Consider the following 18,567-nt stretch of genomic DNA (forward strand, 5'->3'; position numbering starts at 1 on the left):
AAGTGACTTGCCCAGGGTCACACAGCCAGTAAGTGTCAAGTGTCTGAGGCTGATTTGAACTCGGGTCCGCCTGAATCCTAGGCCAGTGCTTTATCCACTGCACCACCTAGCTGCCCGGATTTTTTTTTTTAACTATCAGTTCAAAAAGCAAGAGGCCTCTGAGTGTTTGGGAATTGATGTAGTTATTATAATGTCATCTCTTAATTAAAATATTTGGAAAAACAAATGAATAATATCCAATACTGTAAATTAATTTAAAAAAACTTCTTAAGTTCTTATTTCTGAATGGTGTGTTTGGGAAGTACTTTTCAAATTTGCATAAGAGAAAATCTCCTTTTTCCAACATTGTAAATTAACTTATTTACATTTCAAAGGCATTTCAAAGGCATTTGACATATACACATTGGTAATTTTTCATACCTATTTTCCTCCTTAGATTCATTCAATGTTTCCTATACTTAATGTTCTTAAATCCTGCTACATTTCACACAATTTGCATGGTCTCAGAAACTAATGTCTGGTAAATGTATCCATTATATGTTGTGCCATGTAACCTAAAAAAGCAAAAAGAGGGCACAGTCTGAGCCTGTAGGCATCTACCTATAAGATTTCCTGATTCTGCTTCAACAGTTTTACAGATATTATTTCACCTGGTGCTAACCTAATTAATCTGGAAATTTTGTACTTATTGATTCACTTATCTTTTAGTAAGTCATTTAACCTTGATCCCTTCACTCTTCAACTTTGGAAGGGAAACATCAGTGTTTTGTGAATCAGTTAGGACTATCAAATATCAGAGAAAGTGAAAAAGGTCTTCAAGGACCGGAGTTTTAGTTGTTAAGTGGTTTTGTTGAGGCTCTACAATTGTTCTGATTCTTTTGGTGGAGATTCTCAGAAAAGATGCATAGATGATATTTATAACTTTACCTACATGTATTCATATAGTTCTTTTGAAAAAGAAATTCCTTCTCCCCGCCTCCTTTTTTTTCTGCAATAGCCCATCAGGAGTTTAGATTACCTACTTAAATGTTGCTTTTTGTATTAATATTAAATTGCAGAATAAATCAGAATAAACGGAAAAATATCTCCTATTTTAAAGGCTAAACTTTTTTTTTCCTGTTTTTATGAACTTTGTCTTGTATCCTAACTTTCTAGACCTTCCTATTTTATATGTGGAGAAATCACAGAAACAATAACAATAATAATAACAACACAGACTTCAGTGATGATAATAATAACTGGCATTTCTATAGCATTTTAAAATTGGCAAAACACTTTGTATAGATTGTCTCCTTTGTGTCTACCTTGTGAGGTAGGTGCTATAGGTATTTTTATTCTTACTTTACAGATATGGAACTTGATGTACCCAGTGATTAAGTGATTTGTCCATGTTCAAACATGTTGTAATAAGTGTCATGATTCAAACCTGGATTTTTCTGATAGAAATTAAGCATTTTATGTCGACTTAGAAAGTAAGCTTAGGGGGGCAACTAGGTAGTTCAGTGAATAAAGCACTGGCCCTCGATTTAGGAGGACCTGAGTTCAAATCTGACCTCAGATACTTGATACTTACTAGCTATGTGACACCCTGGGCAAGTCACTTAACCCCCATTGCCCTGACAAAAAAACAAAACAAAACAAAACCCAAGAAAGAAAAAGAAAGAAACAAAGAAAGAAAGTAATCTTAGGGAAAGCCCACATTATATTTTCATTTGGGATATTAGGCAGTGAAACGCAGTTACAGGATTTTTTTTTTTTGTAAACAGTATTTTATTTTTTCCAACTACATTTAAAGATAGCTTTCAACATTCACTTTTTATAAGATTTTGAGTTCTAAATTTTTCTCCCTCCCTCTTTCTCATCCCTCCCCCAAAATGGCAAGCAATCTGATATAGATTATACATGTGTATATGATTAGTTTCAAATAGTAAATCTTTTTTTCCTATGAGTATGTATTTCACTAAATTATGAAACTTGTATGAAAGGTAGTATAACTTGCTCTTCATGTAGAAACAATTAGAAAGAACTTAATTTTTTCTTTAGAATGACTGTTGCAATATGATGGGAACTTTGGAAACAAAAAGTGTCCCTATCCTGGACCTTCTTTTTATTGTACTTGGTGGTCACATGTGTGTAAGTCATATTTAATGAGCTAAACATCCTGAGGCTGCCACATCCCGATGACATCATGGTTGAATGTTCTGGGGTGACATTGCTGAGGATACCAGCTAGAGTGGGCTTATGCATCATCAGGGTGTTAGTCCCAGGATAGATGCCCAGTTGATCCTGAGATAGTTGTTCCTGTCAGAAGAACATTCATCAGAAGAGTTTCTGGATAATGAGACAGTATTTCAACATTCTAACATTTCTCTCTTAAAATGCAATTCTAGTTAGTAATGTCTCATAATGGAGTCCCAGTTCAAATCAGAATGAATCTAGGTTATCCTTTATTCAGTATGTGGAACCTAAATGTACAATGTATTGTGACATTTTGGAATGAAAATAATACATTTCAGAAGTTGAACAGGCATTTCTTTTTAATTACCTTGTTTCATCAGGGCAAGATGGATTATACTTCTTCAGATCATCATCCAAACAAAAAAAGAAAGGTAGCAAACACTGAACTTTCTGGTGTGTCTGATCTTACAAGCATTTGATATGCTGCAAAAGCAAAAATAGAATAATTAATTTGTTTTCAAGGAAATCAGTAGGATATCTGTGTACAGAACCCCAGATGTGTGGAATTTAAATAATAAACACTGTTTCATCCTAAATATACCTTATAGTTTACAAAGATTCTAGGGAATTCTTTTCTGTTTTTGAAAAAGTAATAACAAAGTGTAAGTCAATTGCTAATAGTTATTTGGAGTCAAAAGGTCTGAATTCAAATCCTGTCCCTAGCACTCTCATAGCTGTGACTTTGGGCAAATTGGGCATTTTACTGCCCTGGGCCTCAGTTCCTCACCTGTAGAATGAGAGGGTTGGCCCCATGACCTCTGAGGTGCCTAACAGTCCTAAATCTATGGTCCTTTCATCTTCTCTTAATAATGAAATAATTTCTTAGTTTTATTTTTCATTCTAATTATTCTCTGAATATGTATCACTTTTATCATTTTATGCTTGCTTACTTTTATTTTCAGTATAACTTTTCAACTTCTTTTACTACTGCTCTTGCTAGCATTTATATAGCACTTGAAGGTTTAAAAGATGCTTTGCAAATATTTCATTTTACCTAAAAGAGAAAAGATAGAAAGATCTGTTGTCTCTTATCTTAGGAGCACGAGGTGGTGCCATAGTGCACAGAGCACTGATCCTGGAGTCAGGAAGACTCCAGAGTTCAAATGCATCAGACACTTAACTGTGTGACTCTGGACAAGTCATTTAACCTCTCTTTGCCTCCGTTTCCTCATCTGTAAAATGAGGTTAATTAATCTGTGTCACAGGGTTGTTGTGACGATCAAATGCTATAAAATTTGTAAAGCATTTACTATAGTACTTGGCACAAAGTAGGCGCTATATAAATGTTAGCTATCATCATCTCTCACATCATCAACAACAGCTGAGAAAAGGATGAGATACTCTTCCTATATTCTTGCCTATAATCATATTGTAGTTTATATTTGGAAAAATATTTTGAAGATCTAGGAAGAATATATTAGTTTAAACATGAGAAATATGGCTGTTGAATATATTTGCCAATAATTAGATCACTTGTTCTTAAATAGTAACCAGTACTAAATATCCCCTTAGTACTTTTATATTTATTTAATGACATTTTTGATTTTGCAGCATTATATAATAGAGAACGAGAGATGCCTATTTGCTCTATGTAGCTTAGAACAATTATTTTCCACTTCTCCTGTTTTCTGGATTTTCTTAACTGAGCTTATTTTTACTACCCTTAAATAGCTTACTTTTGAATTGTCTGTGTGTATATTGAATATTAAATCAGATGCAGTGATTTTTAAATTTCTCTAAGCCAACCCATATTTTGGATCTTAGGAAGTGATATTTTCTAGTACTTTTTAAAAATAGTGATAATTTTGCTTAACTCATGAAACCTAGTATATATGACACATTTATTTTCAGGTATTTTTTTTTCTGGCTCACTGATGATTTTAATGCAAAGATAGAAAAAATGTCAAATCAGCCTGTATCCTTTTGTGAAACTGTAGCTCTGTCTATTTAGACTAAATTATTTTTGGTACCTTTTAAAATCATTAACCTGTTGAATTCTGAACAGTTGTGATGGATCCCCTAGTGTTATGAAGTACAATTAATTGCTTTTCTGTGGCTCCAAGATTTTATGTAAATAACACGTGTCTTCAGCTACATAAATACAATGGTGACTTGTCATCTATTGTATTTATATGTGAAGCAGACTTGTTTAAGAGATGATCTTGTGATATGAACCATAGACTGAAAGTGAATAAATAATGTCTTTTTCATTTCTTTCAGAACAACGAAAGAATTATGCCAGAGATAGCATCAGCAGCATGTCAGATACAACTCAGTATCGCGTTGAAGTAAGATGTTTTCCTTCTTTCACCCTGTTGTGATGATTAAAATCTTATGTGTGTGTCCTTACCTGCCCCCCCCACTAGCTAGGAATTACTTATAAATTAGGAGCTTCAGCAACAGTTTAGGCTTTTAAGCATTTATTAAAGTATATTAGAAGTAAGTAAAGAGAAAGAGCGAGCACATGTCTCTGAAAGAATGGAAAAAAACCTATCTACAATCTACTCCTGAAGAGAGAGGAAAAACGGCTCCTTCACTTAGCTGCCCACACTTCCAAAAGGAAAGAGTCCCATTCAGTTCCCCCCAAGGACCCTGTCGAACAGGAAGAAGGGCGGTCCCCACACACAGCTCCAAGCTAATTGGCTGGTTCCATTCAAGTCCACTGATTGACGTGACTTAAAGGCAGTCTATGAATAGAGGCAATTTCCAGGACACCAATCTGACCTTCGAAATCTCAGAAAGGTCACCTCATGCTTTCTCAGTTCTCACACTGTATTATCCTTTTTTTTTTTTTTGACATGTGAAAATAATTGGTCAGACCAATGTATTTCACGGAAGAATAAATGTAAATCCACTATCATCATCACAAGATGAAGCTTTTATATTTTTGCATTACAGAATATTTTTGAGCCAATAGTATTTTCTCCAGGTATAGTTTTATTTGTAGATGTGCCCCCAAGCCATTATTGCTGTTCTTTTTAATCAAATGCTCTTATTTTGTAATTTGGTGATTTTTAAGTGGTCTCTTTCAAACCTCCTTTTTGGGGGAAGGGAGTCCTTGATTAAATTGTATATAGATTCCCTTTGTTTATAGTAGAAAATGCTTAAAAAGAAAATATGGTCTATGTGGTTTTTTTCCCTAAATAAACAAATGTTAGCATTTTAGGTTCACACTCTTAACTTTAAATGCTGGAAGAATTCTCTTTCTCAGCAAGTAACTTCTGTTGATGGTTTAAAGACTAGAAGTGTGCTTTTATCACAGATACTGACTGGTGCTGATATTTCTCCTCTCATATATCCCAGATGATAGTAATCCATAATATTGAAACTGTCAAATGGAATTCTTATTGTCATTGGTCTTAACACTTAATGGCTGTGTGAATATGGGCAAGGGACCCTCCTCTGTGCCCCATTGACAACTCTGAGTTACAGAAAAGTTGCTCATCTGCATTGTTGTAAGGAAAGTTCCTCAACTGCTAGTTCCCCAAAACAATGAAATCCTAAGACTAGACCTCCAAAAGTATTGATTCTTTTTTTTTTTTGAGAAGTATCAAAGGCCTTTATACATTAGCATGCGAATGGGCCAGCTCCCAAATGGAAATGGCAGTGAGCAGGACTCAGGAGCCCTTTTATCTTAACTGGCTGTCCCCTCCCTTCTTCCTCAGTTACAATTTGCAAGTCAAGACATTGGCACCATACTCCAGCCAATTGGAAGCATTGATTTTTCAAAAAAGGAAACTGGAACTGATATTTTTTTCAAATGTGATATTGATAGAGGATTATTTCATATATAACATATAACAGGATGGACCATTTCCCTTAATTAAAACACTAATGTAACATAATTATTCCAACAAATAGGTATTAATGTTTGCCCTTTGATAAACACTATTATGAAAGATTCTAGATTAGTAAGAATTAAAATATTAGAGCCAGAACTATACTGTTATTTTTTATGTTTCTCTATTGCAGTTAACTTAATTTCTTTTTTAGAAAATGACAATATGTTATGTTGTGTTTGGTGTCTTTTTCATTTATATTCCAATCATCAGCACCTGACTACTTTTGTTCTGGATCGGAAAGAGGCTATGATAACAGTAGAAGATGGAATAAGAAAGCTAAAATTGCTTGATGCCAAGGGCAAAGTATGGACTCAGGATATGATTCTCCAAGTTGATGACAGAGCTGTGAGTCTTATTGATTTGGAGACAAAGGTAAGTTTTGTAAATTACAACATTGTAATTATCCTAAAACCTTTGGAAATTCAATCAGGTCAGATTTATTATGGAATGGAAGATAATTTAATACATGGAAGATTTAGTCATTCAAACAATGGAAGATAACTATAATAAAAATGAAGTATTTTTAGCCAAATGAAATTATTTAAAATGACCACTTTGTTCTTAAAATAAATTTTCACTGAAAGTAAATTCTTTTTGTCCCTTATGAATGAAATGCCCTCACTCTTCATCTCTGCCTTCTAACTTCGCTCGCTTCCTTCAGGTCTCACTTAACATTCCACCCTTTACTAGAAGCCTTTCCTAATCTCTCTTATTTCTAGTAACTTTGCTCTGTTTTTTATGTCCTATTTATCCTATATGTAGCTTGACTGTAGATCAGTTTCCACCTTCTATTTCCCATTACATTGTGAGCTCTTTGAAAGCAGGGATTGTCTTTTGCCTTTCTTTTTATCTCTAGTACTTAGTATGGTGCCTGGTATTTTGTGGATTTATTTAAATGTTTATTGATTGACTGGCTGAATACCATAACATTAGAGCTTTTTTTCTGCTCTTTGAAATAAGAAATTAAGAAATCTTGTGTACTAAAACAGTATGCCTTAGTATTGGAATGTGTTTTTTTTTTTTTGCTTTGCTTTAACAATATTTCTTTTTATTGTAAACTTTAAAATGTCAATAAGTGTAAACATTTTAATTTGCAAAGAAAAACCAAAAAGGGGTGGTATATAAAACTTAACTTTTCTATGTACTTTGGATTTTGGCTCTACTATGTAAATCTTGGGTCTCTTTTTATATAATTTAAATTTAACATGGTAGTTTCATCACTATTCTGCATGTCTGTGTCCCTTCTAAAGAGTTCTTTCTGCTGTCTTCTGTTTATTTTTAAATTGTTCATTTATGTTCTTTTTTCCTTTTTGTCTTTAACAAGAGTAGTCTTACTCTCATACTTTTTAATTTTATCATGGGCAAAATTGTGTCCCAGTGTATGAATCAGAAAAAATTATGAGTTGAATTTATTTTCTGTATTATAATCTATAACTATAGTGTTATAATTGTCAGTACTGCTTATTATTAAATCTTCAAGTTATACTTGAAAATGAGTTTTCATATATTTAAACAAAATCTCAAGTTGTCATGTAGCTCTTTAATACAAAATTGCATATATCTGTACTTGATGCCAGTATATGTAGGACAAAGCATCTTAGTTGTTTCTTGGTAAATACAATATTCTACTTGTTAACAGAATGATGAAAAGCTTTAAGAAAGAGTGGGCTTATTATTCAGCTTTTTAAAATTTTTGTGTACTTCACACTTGTGAATATTATCAAGAGCTCCTATAATCTCAAGTTTTTTAACCTCATCTTTTGAAGAGGAAACCATTCTCAGTGTATTTCTTGCAAAGTGTAGATTTGTCTTAATGACAGTATTATTTAATTTCATTGAATAGACTAACATTGTAGGAGTGTGTATTTATAGTTTTTCTCCAAACTGGCATGGATCCATCATTATTCTCAAAATAGAATAAATGATTGAGTATACTGAGAGCAAGATGTTACATTTGGTATATATTCATTCTAAAGAGAAAGATCCAGGGAGAGACAGAGATAGAGACAGAGTATGTGTCAGATAGGGACACAAAGACAGACAGAAACAGTGAGGGGAAGGATGGGAGAGAGAAAAAGAGGAAGGGAAGAGAGGGTAGAGAAGGTGAGGGGGGGAAAGAATAGTATGCAGAGAGAAACAGTGCAACCTGGGGAAAGATTCTATTATAGCTGGACTTTCTCTTTCTTATCAGCAGTTCCATATTCTTAGGAAATAGATATTACCAATTATTCTCTCAGGTAATTAAAACCATAATATATTGCTTTCCATGTACCTGAGTTCAAATCCGGCTTCAGATACTAATTAGTTGCATGATGGTGGACAAGTCATTTAAGCCTGTTTGCCTCAGTTTTCTCATCTGTAAAAATGAGCTGGAGAAGGAGTTAGCAAAACACTCCAGCATCTTTGTCAGTACTAGATGGGGTCACAAAGAGTGAGACATGACTGAAAACGACAACTACAACAACAATTAAATTGTATACTTCTAGCATAATCATGTTCCAGAGAGCTACAGGCAACTTAGAAATGGATCCCTGGTGCATGGAAAGAGTCAAAAGACTGATGGACTTAGAGTCATAGGACCGGATTTGAGTCCTGGCTCTGCTATTTGCTATCTGTGTGACCTTGAGACAGTCACTTAAATTCTCAGGGCCTCTGTTAGATCATCTATAAAATGAGGGGATTGGAACAGTGCCTGGTACTTAGCGAGTGCTTAATGAATACTTAATTCATCAATTATAGTAATATAATGCATAACAACAAACTAAGTTATTTTTTTTAATCTATAGAATGAACTGGAGAATTTCCCTTTAAACACAATTCAGCACTGCCAAGCCATGATGAATGCATGCAACTATGATTCAATTCTTGCATTAATATGCAAAGAACCAGCTCAGAGCAAACCAGATCTTCATCTTTTCCAGTGTGATGAGATTAAGGTAAAAAAGTATCAAAGAATTGATGGGTTTACCTTAAAAGGGTAGAATTGAACAGATTTTCTGCTGGTTCTTTAGGGGAAAAAATCTTACCTTGCTGATCATAATGTTAACACAAACTGGATTTTCACATCTCTGAACTTCCTAAGAAAATAAACATCCCCACCATGTTTATGAAAAGAAATGTCAGGATATTAATATTGGTGGAGTTAGGTTTATTGTATTTACAAAAGTAAAATCAATTTGAGGGGGAAAATAAGTGAATGGGATATAGATCCATTGGACTGTATTAGGTGACAAGATATTAAATATTTTTCCAAGTATCCTAAATTTGTAATAAATAGATGTGTGGGTTTTTTTTTTGGTCCTGCTTATAAATTAGTCATGAAGTTCAGTTCTGTTAAGCACTAATCAAATAGCTTAGTCTATTGCAATGAAACACTTGGAACATTTCCCAGGATGTCAATGAAGAGTTGACTGGTTAATTACATGACATGACTAAATTGCTTAGAATTTGTCATCCTCAAGTTATATATGAGCATAGTTACCTGTTCTAATAGACTGTCTTCAGAGGGATCATATTCTTATATATAAAATTTCCAAATGACAATAAAAATTTATTGATGCCCCTTAGAAAGTTAGAAGGTATCTTTCACCTTGAGCATCTTTGTCCTATGAGTTGAATTCCCTAAATGATATTCTTTCCGATATCTTCATTATGCCATTTTGTACTGGTGCTTTTTGGTCAAAGCACTAATTTATTTTTTCACAATCTTCTGAAAATACATTTGCTTTTCTCCTACTGAAATTCTTTAAAGTTAGAGACCCCACAGATTTAATTTGTCCGTATGAGTATGATTTTCTTTAGACATTCAAGTGAATGAAGTCATAGATGGTTTATTACAAAGTCAGTTTGAAGAGACCTATGACATTCAACTCATTTGCACTTTTGGTTGTTTTTCATTAACTATATGTAGTTAGTACCTTTTGAGACTGGTAGTACACATTTAAATTCTGCAATAATCGACTGTGTTAATGCATTAGTATTGTGATTACATTGAACTATAGTTGCTTCACAGAAGATGAAATAGCACCATAGATCAAATCAGATGTTTATGGAAGATGTTCAGCTGATACACTGGATACTATTGAACAGGATTACCAGATTTTAGTACTGATGATAAAGGATGTAATGTTGTTGGTAGTAATCAAATTGGCTGACTCACTTGCACACTGACTCAACACAGCCAATTGGTTGGGCCATCATATAAATCATGCACATGTACTACTTCCTTATTACACTGTCTATATTTAGCAACCTGAACAATAATTAGGGTGGGAGAACTTGGAGGTGCCATAATTTAGAGGGCACTGATAAAATTTGAACTCCCTTACCATGTATAAAGAAATGAGCTTAGCACCTAGTTAACCATAACAACTAAATTATAAAAGGTAAAAAACACCTCCTTTCCTAGGACCATCCTGGTCTCTATTTGTTGCCTCCCTTGGTTTCTGCCTACAGGGCCTTATTTCATAAGTTTTCCCTCCACCCAACTGAACTGGTCATGCTGCTTGTCCCAAATACATTTTATGGTGCTTGCATCAGGTGCCAAAATTGTTAATTTATATGACTCCCAGCAATCCTTGTCATTTTGGATCTTAAAGGCTCTAGAGACCCTAATGGAAAGGAATGAGTAATATTAACTCTCACATGGAATTCTAAAAAACCTAACTAACAGCACTTCTATTAACTAACTTCTTATTGCTCCTCCCCCAATTCCAGGGTATTATGTGGAAAGTGAAGTTTAAACACATATCTAATATAAAGGCTTGATTTGTCACTTTTAGGAATTAGCTGTAGCCCCCTATTAGACCCAAAACACATAGAAAACTCCATTAGTACTTTTGTAGCTTCTGTTACATCTGTAGAAACCTATCAGAGTCAGGGTTCCTAGACATAAATTCTAGTGGAGATAAGTTGGTGCAGTGAATAGAGTGTTAGACCTAGAATTAGGACGACATGAGTTCAGATCCATCCTCAAATACTTACTAGCTCTGTCGCCTTGGGCAAATTGCCTATCTTTCCAAGTTGAGAAATTACACTTTTTAATTCCCCCAAATTTGTCTATATGGTTTTTGTTTATATGATCACAGGATCTTAGAGATGAAAAGAACCTTAAAAATTATTGAGACCAACCTCCTAATCTTTGTAGGAATTCCCTAAATAAGTCTAAAGTGAGATACTATTTGTAAAGTACTTTGTAACTTAAAGAACTATATAAATGCTTGTTATTACTACCAATACTACTACTATTGCTATCATTATTGTAAATTATTATGTTGGCTATGTCTGCTTGAGAATCATATCATATGGAGGGGAATAGACAAGATGAGCTATAATAACTCTGGCTCCAATATTCCATGATTATAGGATTTCACTATAATTTATTTTTAAATGTAGTTATATGAAATTAATATTGTAAAGGAATGCATTCTATTCTTTGGGTGGATCTTGATATTGGAGACTAGCCAAAAAAAAAAGTTGTCATTATACAAATGAGAGAGAAACATTTTAATAGCAATTCATCTCAAGAACAATAAATCGAAATAACAACAAAAATGTATATTTAGAAAGCTCATCATGAGGAGGAAAGATCACATCATTATTCAAGTGTCTGAGGAGACCATGATATGTTACCAGAATATTGTCCATTTTGGGGGAAGGGACATTTTGTACTGAAAGAGACTATTTTGTGACTAAGTAGTAAAGTGGTAATGAATTTTTGTGGACATAGCTATTAAGACCCTAAGGAAGGATTTAAACCTGGGACTTCCTGACCTGGTCCAGCACTCTATTCCCTATACCCAACTACCTCATTCTTAGCTTTAGAACAACCAGTCAACATCATTCACAGCAACAGCAAAAAGTCTACCAGGTAACTTCTCCTTTTACCATTTTAGGCAAACCTAATTGGTGAAGACATTGAAAGTGCAATTAGTGACAGCAAAGGAAGCAAACAGAAGCGGCGGCCAGAGGCACTAAGGTAAATATATGAAGCAATATCAAGTATTAGTAGAGATTAAAACATATATTCTTAAAACTTCCAAGTTTAGCTAAAGTTAAAAGAGGCAAGAAAATGGGGGGGGGGAATCTTTGTAGCAAGTTTCTCTGATAAAGATTTCAATTTATATATATAGGGAACTGAACCAAATTTACTAGAATGAATAGGTAGCTTTTAAAGGAAGAAATCAGAGCTATCAATAGGCATATGAAAGAAATGTTTTAAATCACTAATAATTAGAAAAATGCAAATTAAAACAACTCTGATGAACTACCTCACACTTATCTATACATATTTGTAATGAGTTTTATTTTTCTCCCCATCATAAAATTTTCTCTTTTACCAATCACTCAATATTTTTTGTATGACATAGTTTCAGAACTTTTTACCATCTACTTGGATTTTTCTAGGCAAGCTTTCATCCAGAATTGAATATGATATTCCAGGTATAATCTGAAATATTGTAGATCACACTCATTGAATCTTAGAGTTTGAAGGGACTTTAAAACTCCTGACTCAATCCTTGGCCCAATTCATAATCCTTCTTATGATATCCCTGACAGTCCTTCTGTACTCTACTCAAAAATTTCTAGTATTAGGGAACTCTCTACCTCACAAATGGACACCCTTAAGATGAAGGCATGGTAATCTTAGATAATATTGCATGAATATATATGCATTTGAATATTGAGTCAAGAGAAACGAACAGAGGGTTGTTTTACAAAAATATACACATATACTTTTATACATATATATTATATATATATCCATGTGTATGAATGTATACATACACTCATACACATAAGATTATCAAGTGAAAAATTGATTTGTTTCTGAACTGAATTAAGATTTTTTTTTTTTAGGTAGTGCATATGGTTGTATCAAATATGTAACGGGTACCTACACTTCTTTGTGTCGTGGGCCCCTTGGTCAATTTCTTGAAACCATTTGGATTCCTTATCAGAATATTATTTTATAATGCATTATTTTAACATGCAAAAGATTACAAAGGAAACTGATTACATTGAATAGTTATCAAAATATTTTTTAAAATTCATGGAACTAAGATTAAGAAAAATTATGTCAAGTTGAAACAAAAGCAGATACATTTTGTCTCTGATGAAGTTAATTTTCTCTCTTCTTCTTCTTTTTAGCTTTAGTGACACATTTTGTTTTTTATATCATAGTCATTTCCTGATGTACTTAAACCTTGCTATCCCTTCCTCCCCTCTCCTTGTAACAAAGAAAAATAGTTAAGCAAAACTGCAACTGCCTGACAAAAGTAACTTTCAAGTTGAGGAAATGATACTCTGTTCAGAAAATCAGTGTCCTCTAAACAGATGATAAAGGGTTTATTTGTTCTCCTTTTTAGGATGATTGCAAAATCTGACAGTAATATTCCTCCTCCACCAAGAGCTCCTGCCCCTGTTCCCCCTGGGACTGTTACACAGGTGGATGTGAGAAGTCGTGTGGCTGCCTGGTCAGCCTGGGCAGCTGATCAAGGAGACTGTAAGTATTTCTATGAACTGCTTATGCTGAATACTGACTCTAGACTGGCAAAATGGTTGGTGCTTAACTAATAGAACTCTTTTAATGTTTTTATTAATAAATAGCTAACAACTTTCAAATGCTAAGACTGGCTCTTGCTCCTAAGAAGGTGGATACTTGAAAAGAAATTAAATAAAACAGGAATCTGATGCCAGGAGATTGAAAGAGTTTTTTGTTTAGTTATCTTTCAGTCCTGTCTGATTCTTTATGACTCTATTTGGGGTTTTCTTGGCAAAGATACTGGAGTAGTTTGTGATTTTCTTCTCCAGCTCATTTTACAGATGAGGAAATCAAGGCAAATGGGGTTAAGTGATTTGCCCAGGGGTCACATAGCTACTTTGTGTCTGAAGCCAGATTTGAACTCAGAAAGAGGAATCTTCCAGACTCCAAGCCAAGCAGTCAACTCACTATGCCTTATTCTTTATAAATTGTTCTCCATTAAGTCTTAGTGCCAATAGCATTTTATATTTATCACTTACAGTGTACCAAATAACAAATCTGATGGTGGAATGAAAAGAAGGATTTTGACTTCACTGGAAAAAATACCATTAGTGGGCAATTCACAGGCAAACTATAGAATACAAAAAGTGTCTTGAGAGAAATTGCTTTATGCTCTATTCCATTTATCAGTATCATAACTTCTGTGCTAACTTCAGAATAAATAAAATGGTTCTGACTGCACTGAAAATTTCCTGTGATGGAAAATTAAGGTTTTGAACTAGATTACTTCCATGATCCCTCTAACTCTCAATCTATGATACCATGATTCTTTGCTAGATGTGGGGGTGGGAGTAGAGTTGGGGGGTGGATAATAAACCATTTAATCCCACTAGTTTGTGTTAGGTTTCTTTATATATCTTGTCATTTTAGTACCTTTCATTAGTTATTAAAAGGGAATAAACTATAGTATTCAGTACTTCCTGGAGCACTTGGAATCAGTAGAATTCATTAGAGCTAGAAAATACCTTAGGAAGAAAACCACCTCCTCCTTTGACAGATGAGGCAGTTAAGATCCAAAGGGATTGAGAGACTTGCTAAAGCTAGCAAATGGGAGAGTTGGGACTAAACTGAGGTCTTCTGACTCCCAGTTTATTCCTTTTTTTTCTTTACTGTTCTGTGTCACTTATTAATTATGTTCTTCAACTATTATTCAATGGAATATACAACACTAAAATAAAACGACATGACCTGTTTGTCCAATTGAGTAACAATGCTGTGCTGGGTGATTTGATGTGTTTTAAAACTAACGTTTATGTTCAATTGTATTTCATTTTTTTGGAGGGTTTTTTTGGACACCTAAGTATATTAAGAGGTTGCTTATTTAAACCTTATAACTAAGCAGATGAAAATAGTAGCTGTTTAGTGTAACTGCTTTTAAAAATAAAATAAGACATGAAGATAAGTCTTCTTAATTTTTTGACAGTTTCTATTTTCAGCAGTTGTGAACATTTCTGGCAAGCATACTTGATGTTCCCTTAAACTTGGCAATTTTTTCAAAATCTGTTTAAATAGTTGTTTGGAATATTTTCTTATTTTCTGGTGTGTGTGTGTGTTCCACACAAGTTTTGTGGTCTTGTTTTTCTGGGTTTTTTTTTCTTAATAGTATTTATTTTTTTCCAGTTACATATGAAAATAGTTTTCAATATTCATTTTTTTTAAAGTGAGGCAATTGGGGTTAAGTGACTTGCCCAGGGTCACACAGCTAGTAAGTGTTAAGTGTCTGAGGCTGGACCTGAACTCAGGTACTCCTGACTCCAGGGCCGGTGCTCTATCCACTGCACCACCTAGCTGCCCCTTCAATATTCATTTTTATAAACTTTGGAGTCGCAAATTTTTCTCCCTCCCTCCCTTTTCTCCCCACTCCCCAAGACAGTGAGCAATGTGATCTAGGTTATATATGTACAATTACATTAAACATATTTCCACATTAGTCATGTTGTGAAAGAAGAATCAGAGCAATGGTCTTGTTTTTCTTAAAGGAAGAATAGCCCTTTTACATTTTTAGAAAGTTAAAATAAACTTGTAAAGATAGATAAAAATTCATTTAAGTGCATATAACGAAGGACAGATAAATTAATATCCAGGGAATGCTCAACTGCTACAATTTTAAAACCATCTCAGAAGGTATATATCTTCTCTCAATGATGTCATCAGCTTCTATGGGTTCAGTTATGGCTTGTGTGTACATAACTCCCAGATCTAGATATTCAGTCCTTGACACTCTCCTGAGCTCCATTTTTGTATCACCAGCTGTCTATCGGATATTTCCAGGAGTGTGCCCCTTTGACTTCTCAAACTAAACTTTTCAAGAACAGAGCTCAAAACCTTACCCCTTAACTTTACCCCTCCTACAAACTTCTCTCTTTTGAAGAACTCCATAATCCTTCACATCACACAGATTCACAATTTTGGTGTCATCCTCAGTCAGTTTCCATATTTCACTGATTCTATCCCCACAACATATCTCTTATCTGTTCCCTTCTCCTCTCTCATTCTCGCCATCCTTGTTCACTCCCTTATCACTTTTCAGCTAGACCATTGTAACCATTTCCTACTTGGAGTCCCTATTTCTAAGAAGTCCCTCCTCTCACTAATCCATTCTCCACAGAGATGCCAAAATGATCTTAGTAAAAGCACAGTTGTGACCAGGTTACTCTTCTTTTCCAGAAATTCGGGAGTACCCTCTTGCTTCTAGGATATAGTAGAAGCTTTTTAGTTGGCATTTAAAATCCTTCACAATACAGCTTCAATTATCTTTCCAGATTTATTTCACATCATTCCTCTTCCCAAACCCACATTTTAGCCAAATGGCTAAAAATTATATGAGAGTTCCCCAACTTTCATATTTATCCTTCATATCTCTGCCATGCCTTGAATGCACTCCCTTTTCAGTGCTCTTGGAATACCTCTCAGAATTCTCAGCTTCTTTCAAGGTTCAGCTCACGTATCTCCTCCCAACAGAAGTCTTCCATGGCCAATTTCTCTTTAGTGTTAGCAGTTGGCATTTCCTTTCTAGCTAATAAGCCTAAACACTTTCCCTATATTATTTCATTTGATCCTCACAACAACCCTGTGATATAGGCAAAATTTTTTTTTTTCGGGGCAATGAGTGTTAAGTGACTTGCACTGGGTCACACAGCTAGTAAATGTCAAGTGTCTGAGGCCGGAGTTGAACTCGTCCTCCTGAATCCAGGTCTGGTATTTTATCCATTGTGCTACCTAGCTGCCCCAATGATGTAGGTAAATTATTATTCCCATTTTGCATATGAGGAAACTGAGGCAGAGATTAAGTGACTGAACAAGGTTACAGAGGCAATGAATGTCTGAAGCAGGATTTAAATTCAGGTCTTCCTGACTCCAAGTCTAGAGTTCTACCAACCCTGAAACCAGTTGTTTAGGGAAAGCTTAAGCCGGGAGAGAAAGGAGAAATGGGTGAGTAGGGAGACAAAGAATGGGTGCTAATTCTTAAATTGGAACCTATCTAGTCACTGAGCTTTGTATGTTTAATGAAAATGCTGCAATTTCCAAATGCCTCCTTCCCCTCATCTGTTTTTGTTTTTATTTACATAGATTGGCACCTCCTAAGACTCTTGACTGAGGATTTTTATCTATTTTTTTCCCCAATAGTTGAAAAACCCAGGCATTATCATGAACACGAAGAAACAGCTGAGATGATGGCAGCCAGGATTGACAGGGATGTTGTAAGTAGAAACCTTGGGATACTTGTTTTGTTTTGTTTTTTAATCACAAAAGTATTTTATTATTTTCCAGTTACATGGAAAGATAGCTTTCAACATTTGTTTTCATAAGATTTTTAGTTCCAAATTTTTTCCGTCCCTCCTTTCCCTCCCCCCTCCCTAAGACAGAAAGCAATCTGATATAGGCTATATCTGTACAATCACATTAAACATATTTCTGCATTAGTCATACCGTGAAAGTAGAATCAGAGCAAAAAGGAAAAACTTCAAAAAAGTAAAAACAAAAACAAAAGTAGAAACAGTATAGTTCAATTTGCATTCAGAAACCACAGTTCTTTTTTCTGGATGTGGAGAACATTTCCATCATGAGTTCAGGTTGCTGGTTTCCAAGATGATTTAAGAAAAAAAAATCTTTTTTTTTTTTTTTAAAGAATTTCTCTTTTAGACATTCTAGAAATTATCTTATATTGTTCTTTATCCCTGTTGTTATTCTGGCTCTGTGATTTCATTGGTATAGGTTATTCCTGGTATGTAACCTTCCTCCACCAATACAGATTGACAACTCACCTATAATTATTAGTCTTAGAGATGTGCTTAAGGCACTGAAAGGTCAGTGGATTTACCCATGGCCACCAAAGCATTTTAGAGGCAGTTCTTAGACCCGAGTCTTCCTGACTCCAAGGCCAGCCTCCTATCCATTATACCATATTTCTTCTCTTTTCTTTTTATGACCAGATCCTTGCTAAATGAATGAGCATTAAATATTAGTTCACATGTTAGGAATTGGTAAGAAATCGTAGATGGATAGTGTTAGTATCGCACTTCTCTTACTCCCTACCTTTGTAAATTGTAATTTTGTTTTCGAATCAAGTAGCAAAACTAGTTTGGAATTGATTTTAGTATGACTCCTTATTGAAAAATAATTTTAGAATGCCTGAAGAATAAAAGTCTAATTTCTAATGGTACAATGTGGTATTAGAAGGTCTTTTGCCACAGTATAAATGTGTCAGGTTGCAACACTGTGATATTAATGCAGTACACTTTCTGTTTCTTGTATATAGAAAATATCCCAAACTTAGTTAAAAATAAATAGAAAAACTTTTCTAATTAAATGTTGTAGCTTCCTACATATGTGTGGAAGAAAAGCAGTAGTCAACTTTATCTGACTTCCAAATCAGTTTATGATAGCTCTCAAAGCTTTACAATATTAATGTCTCATTAAATAACTTTTCCGCATAGAAACTCA

General features: G+C 34.3%; 1 protein-coding gene across 1 annotated transcript in view; it reads left to right on the forward strand.

The window, feature by feature from the left end:
• The window catches only part of EPS8 (epidermal growth factor receptor pathway substrate 8), a 263,798-nt gene that overhangs the window by 178,957 nt on the left and 66,274 nt on the right, over positions 1-18,567 (forward strand). The window contains 6 exon segments of the mRNA XM_043969277.1: positions 4,459-4,526; positions 6,291-6,452; positions 8,867-9,016; positions 11,975-12,057; positions 13,448-13,584; positions 17,251-17,324. Of these exon segments, the coding sequence (XP_043825212.1) occupies positions 4,459-4,526; positions 6,291-6,452; positions 8,867-9,016; positions 11,975-12,057; positions 13,448-13,584; positions 17,251-17,324 (674 nt within the window).

The sequence above is a fragment of the Dromiciops gliroides genome, chromosome 5 (genome assembly GCF_019393635.1).
Source record: "Dromiciops gliroides isolate mDroGli1 chromosome 5, mDroGli1.pri, whole genome shotgun sequence".
Taxonomy (NCBI): Eukaryota; Metazoa; Chordata; class Mammalia; order Microbiotheria; family Microbiotheriidae; genus Dromiciops; species Dromiciops gliroides.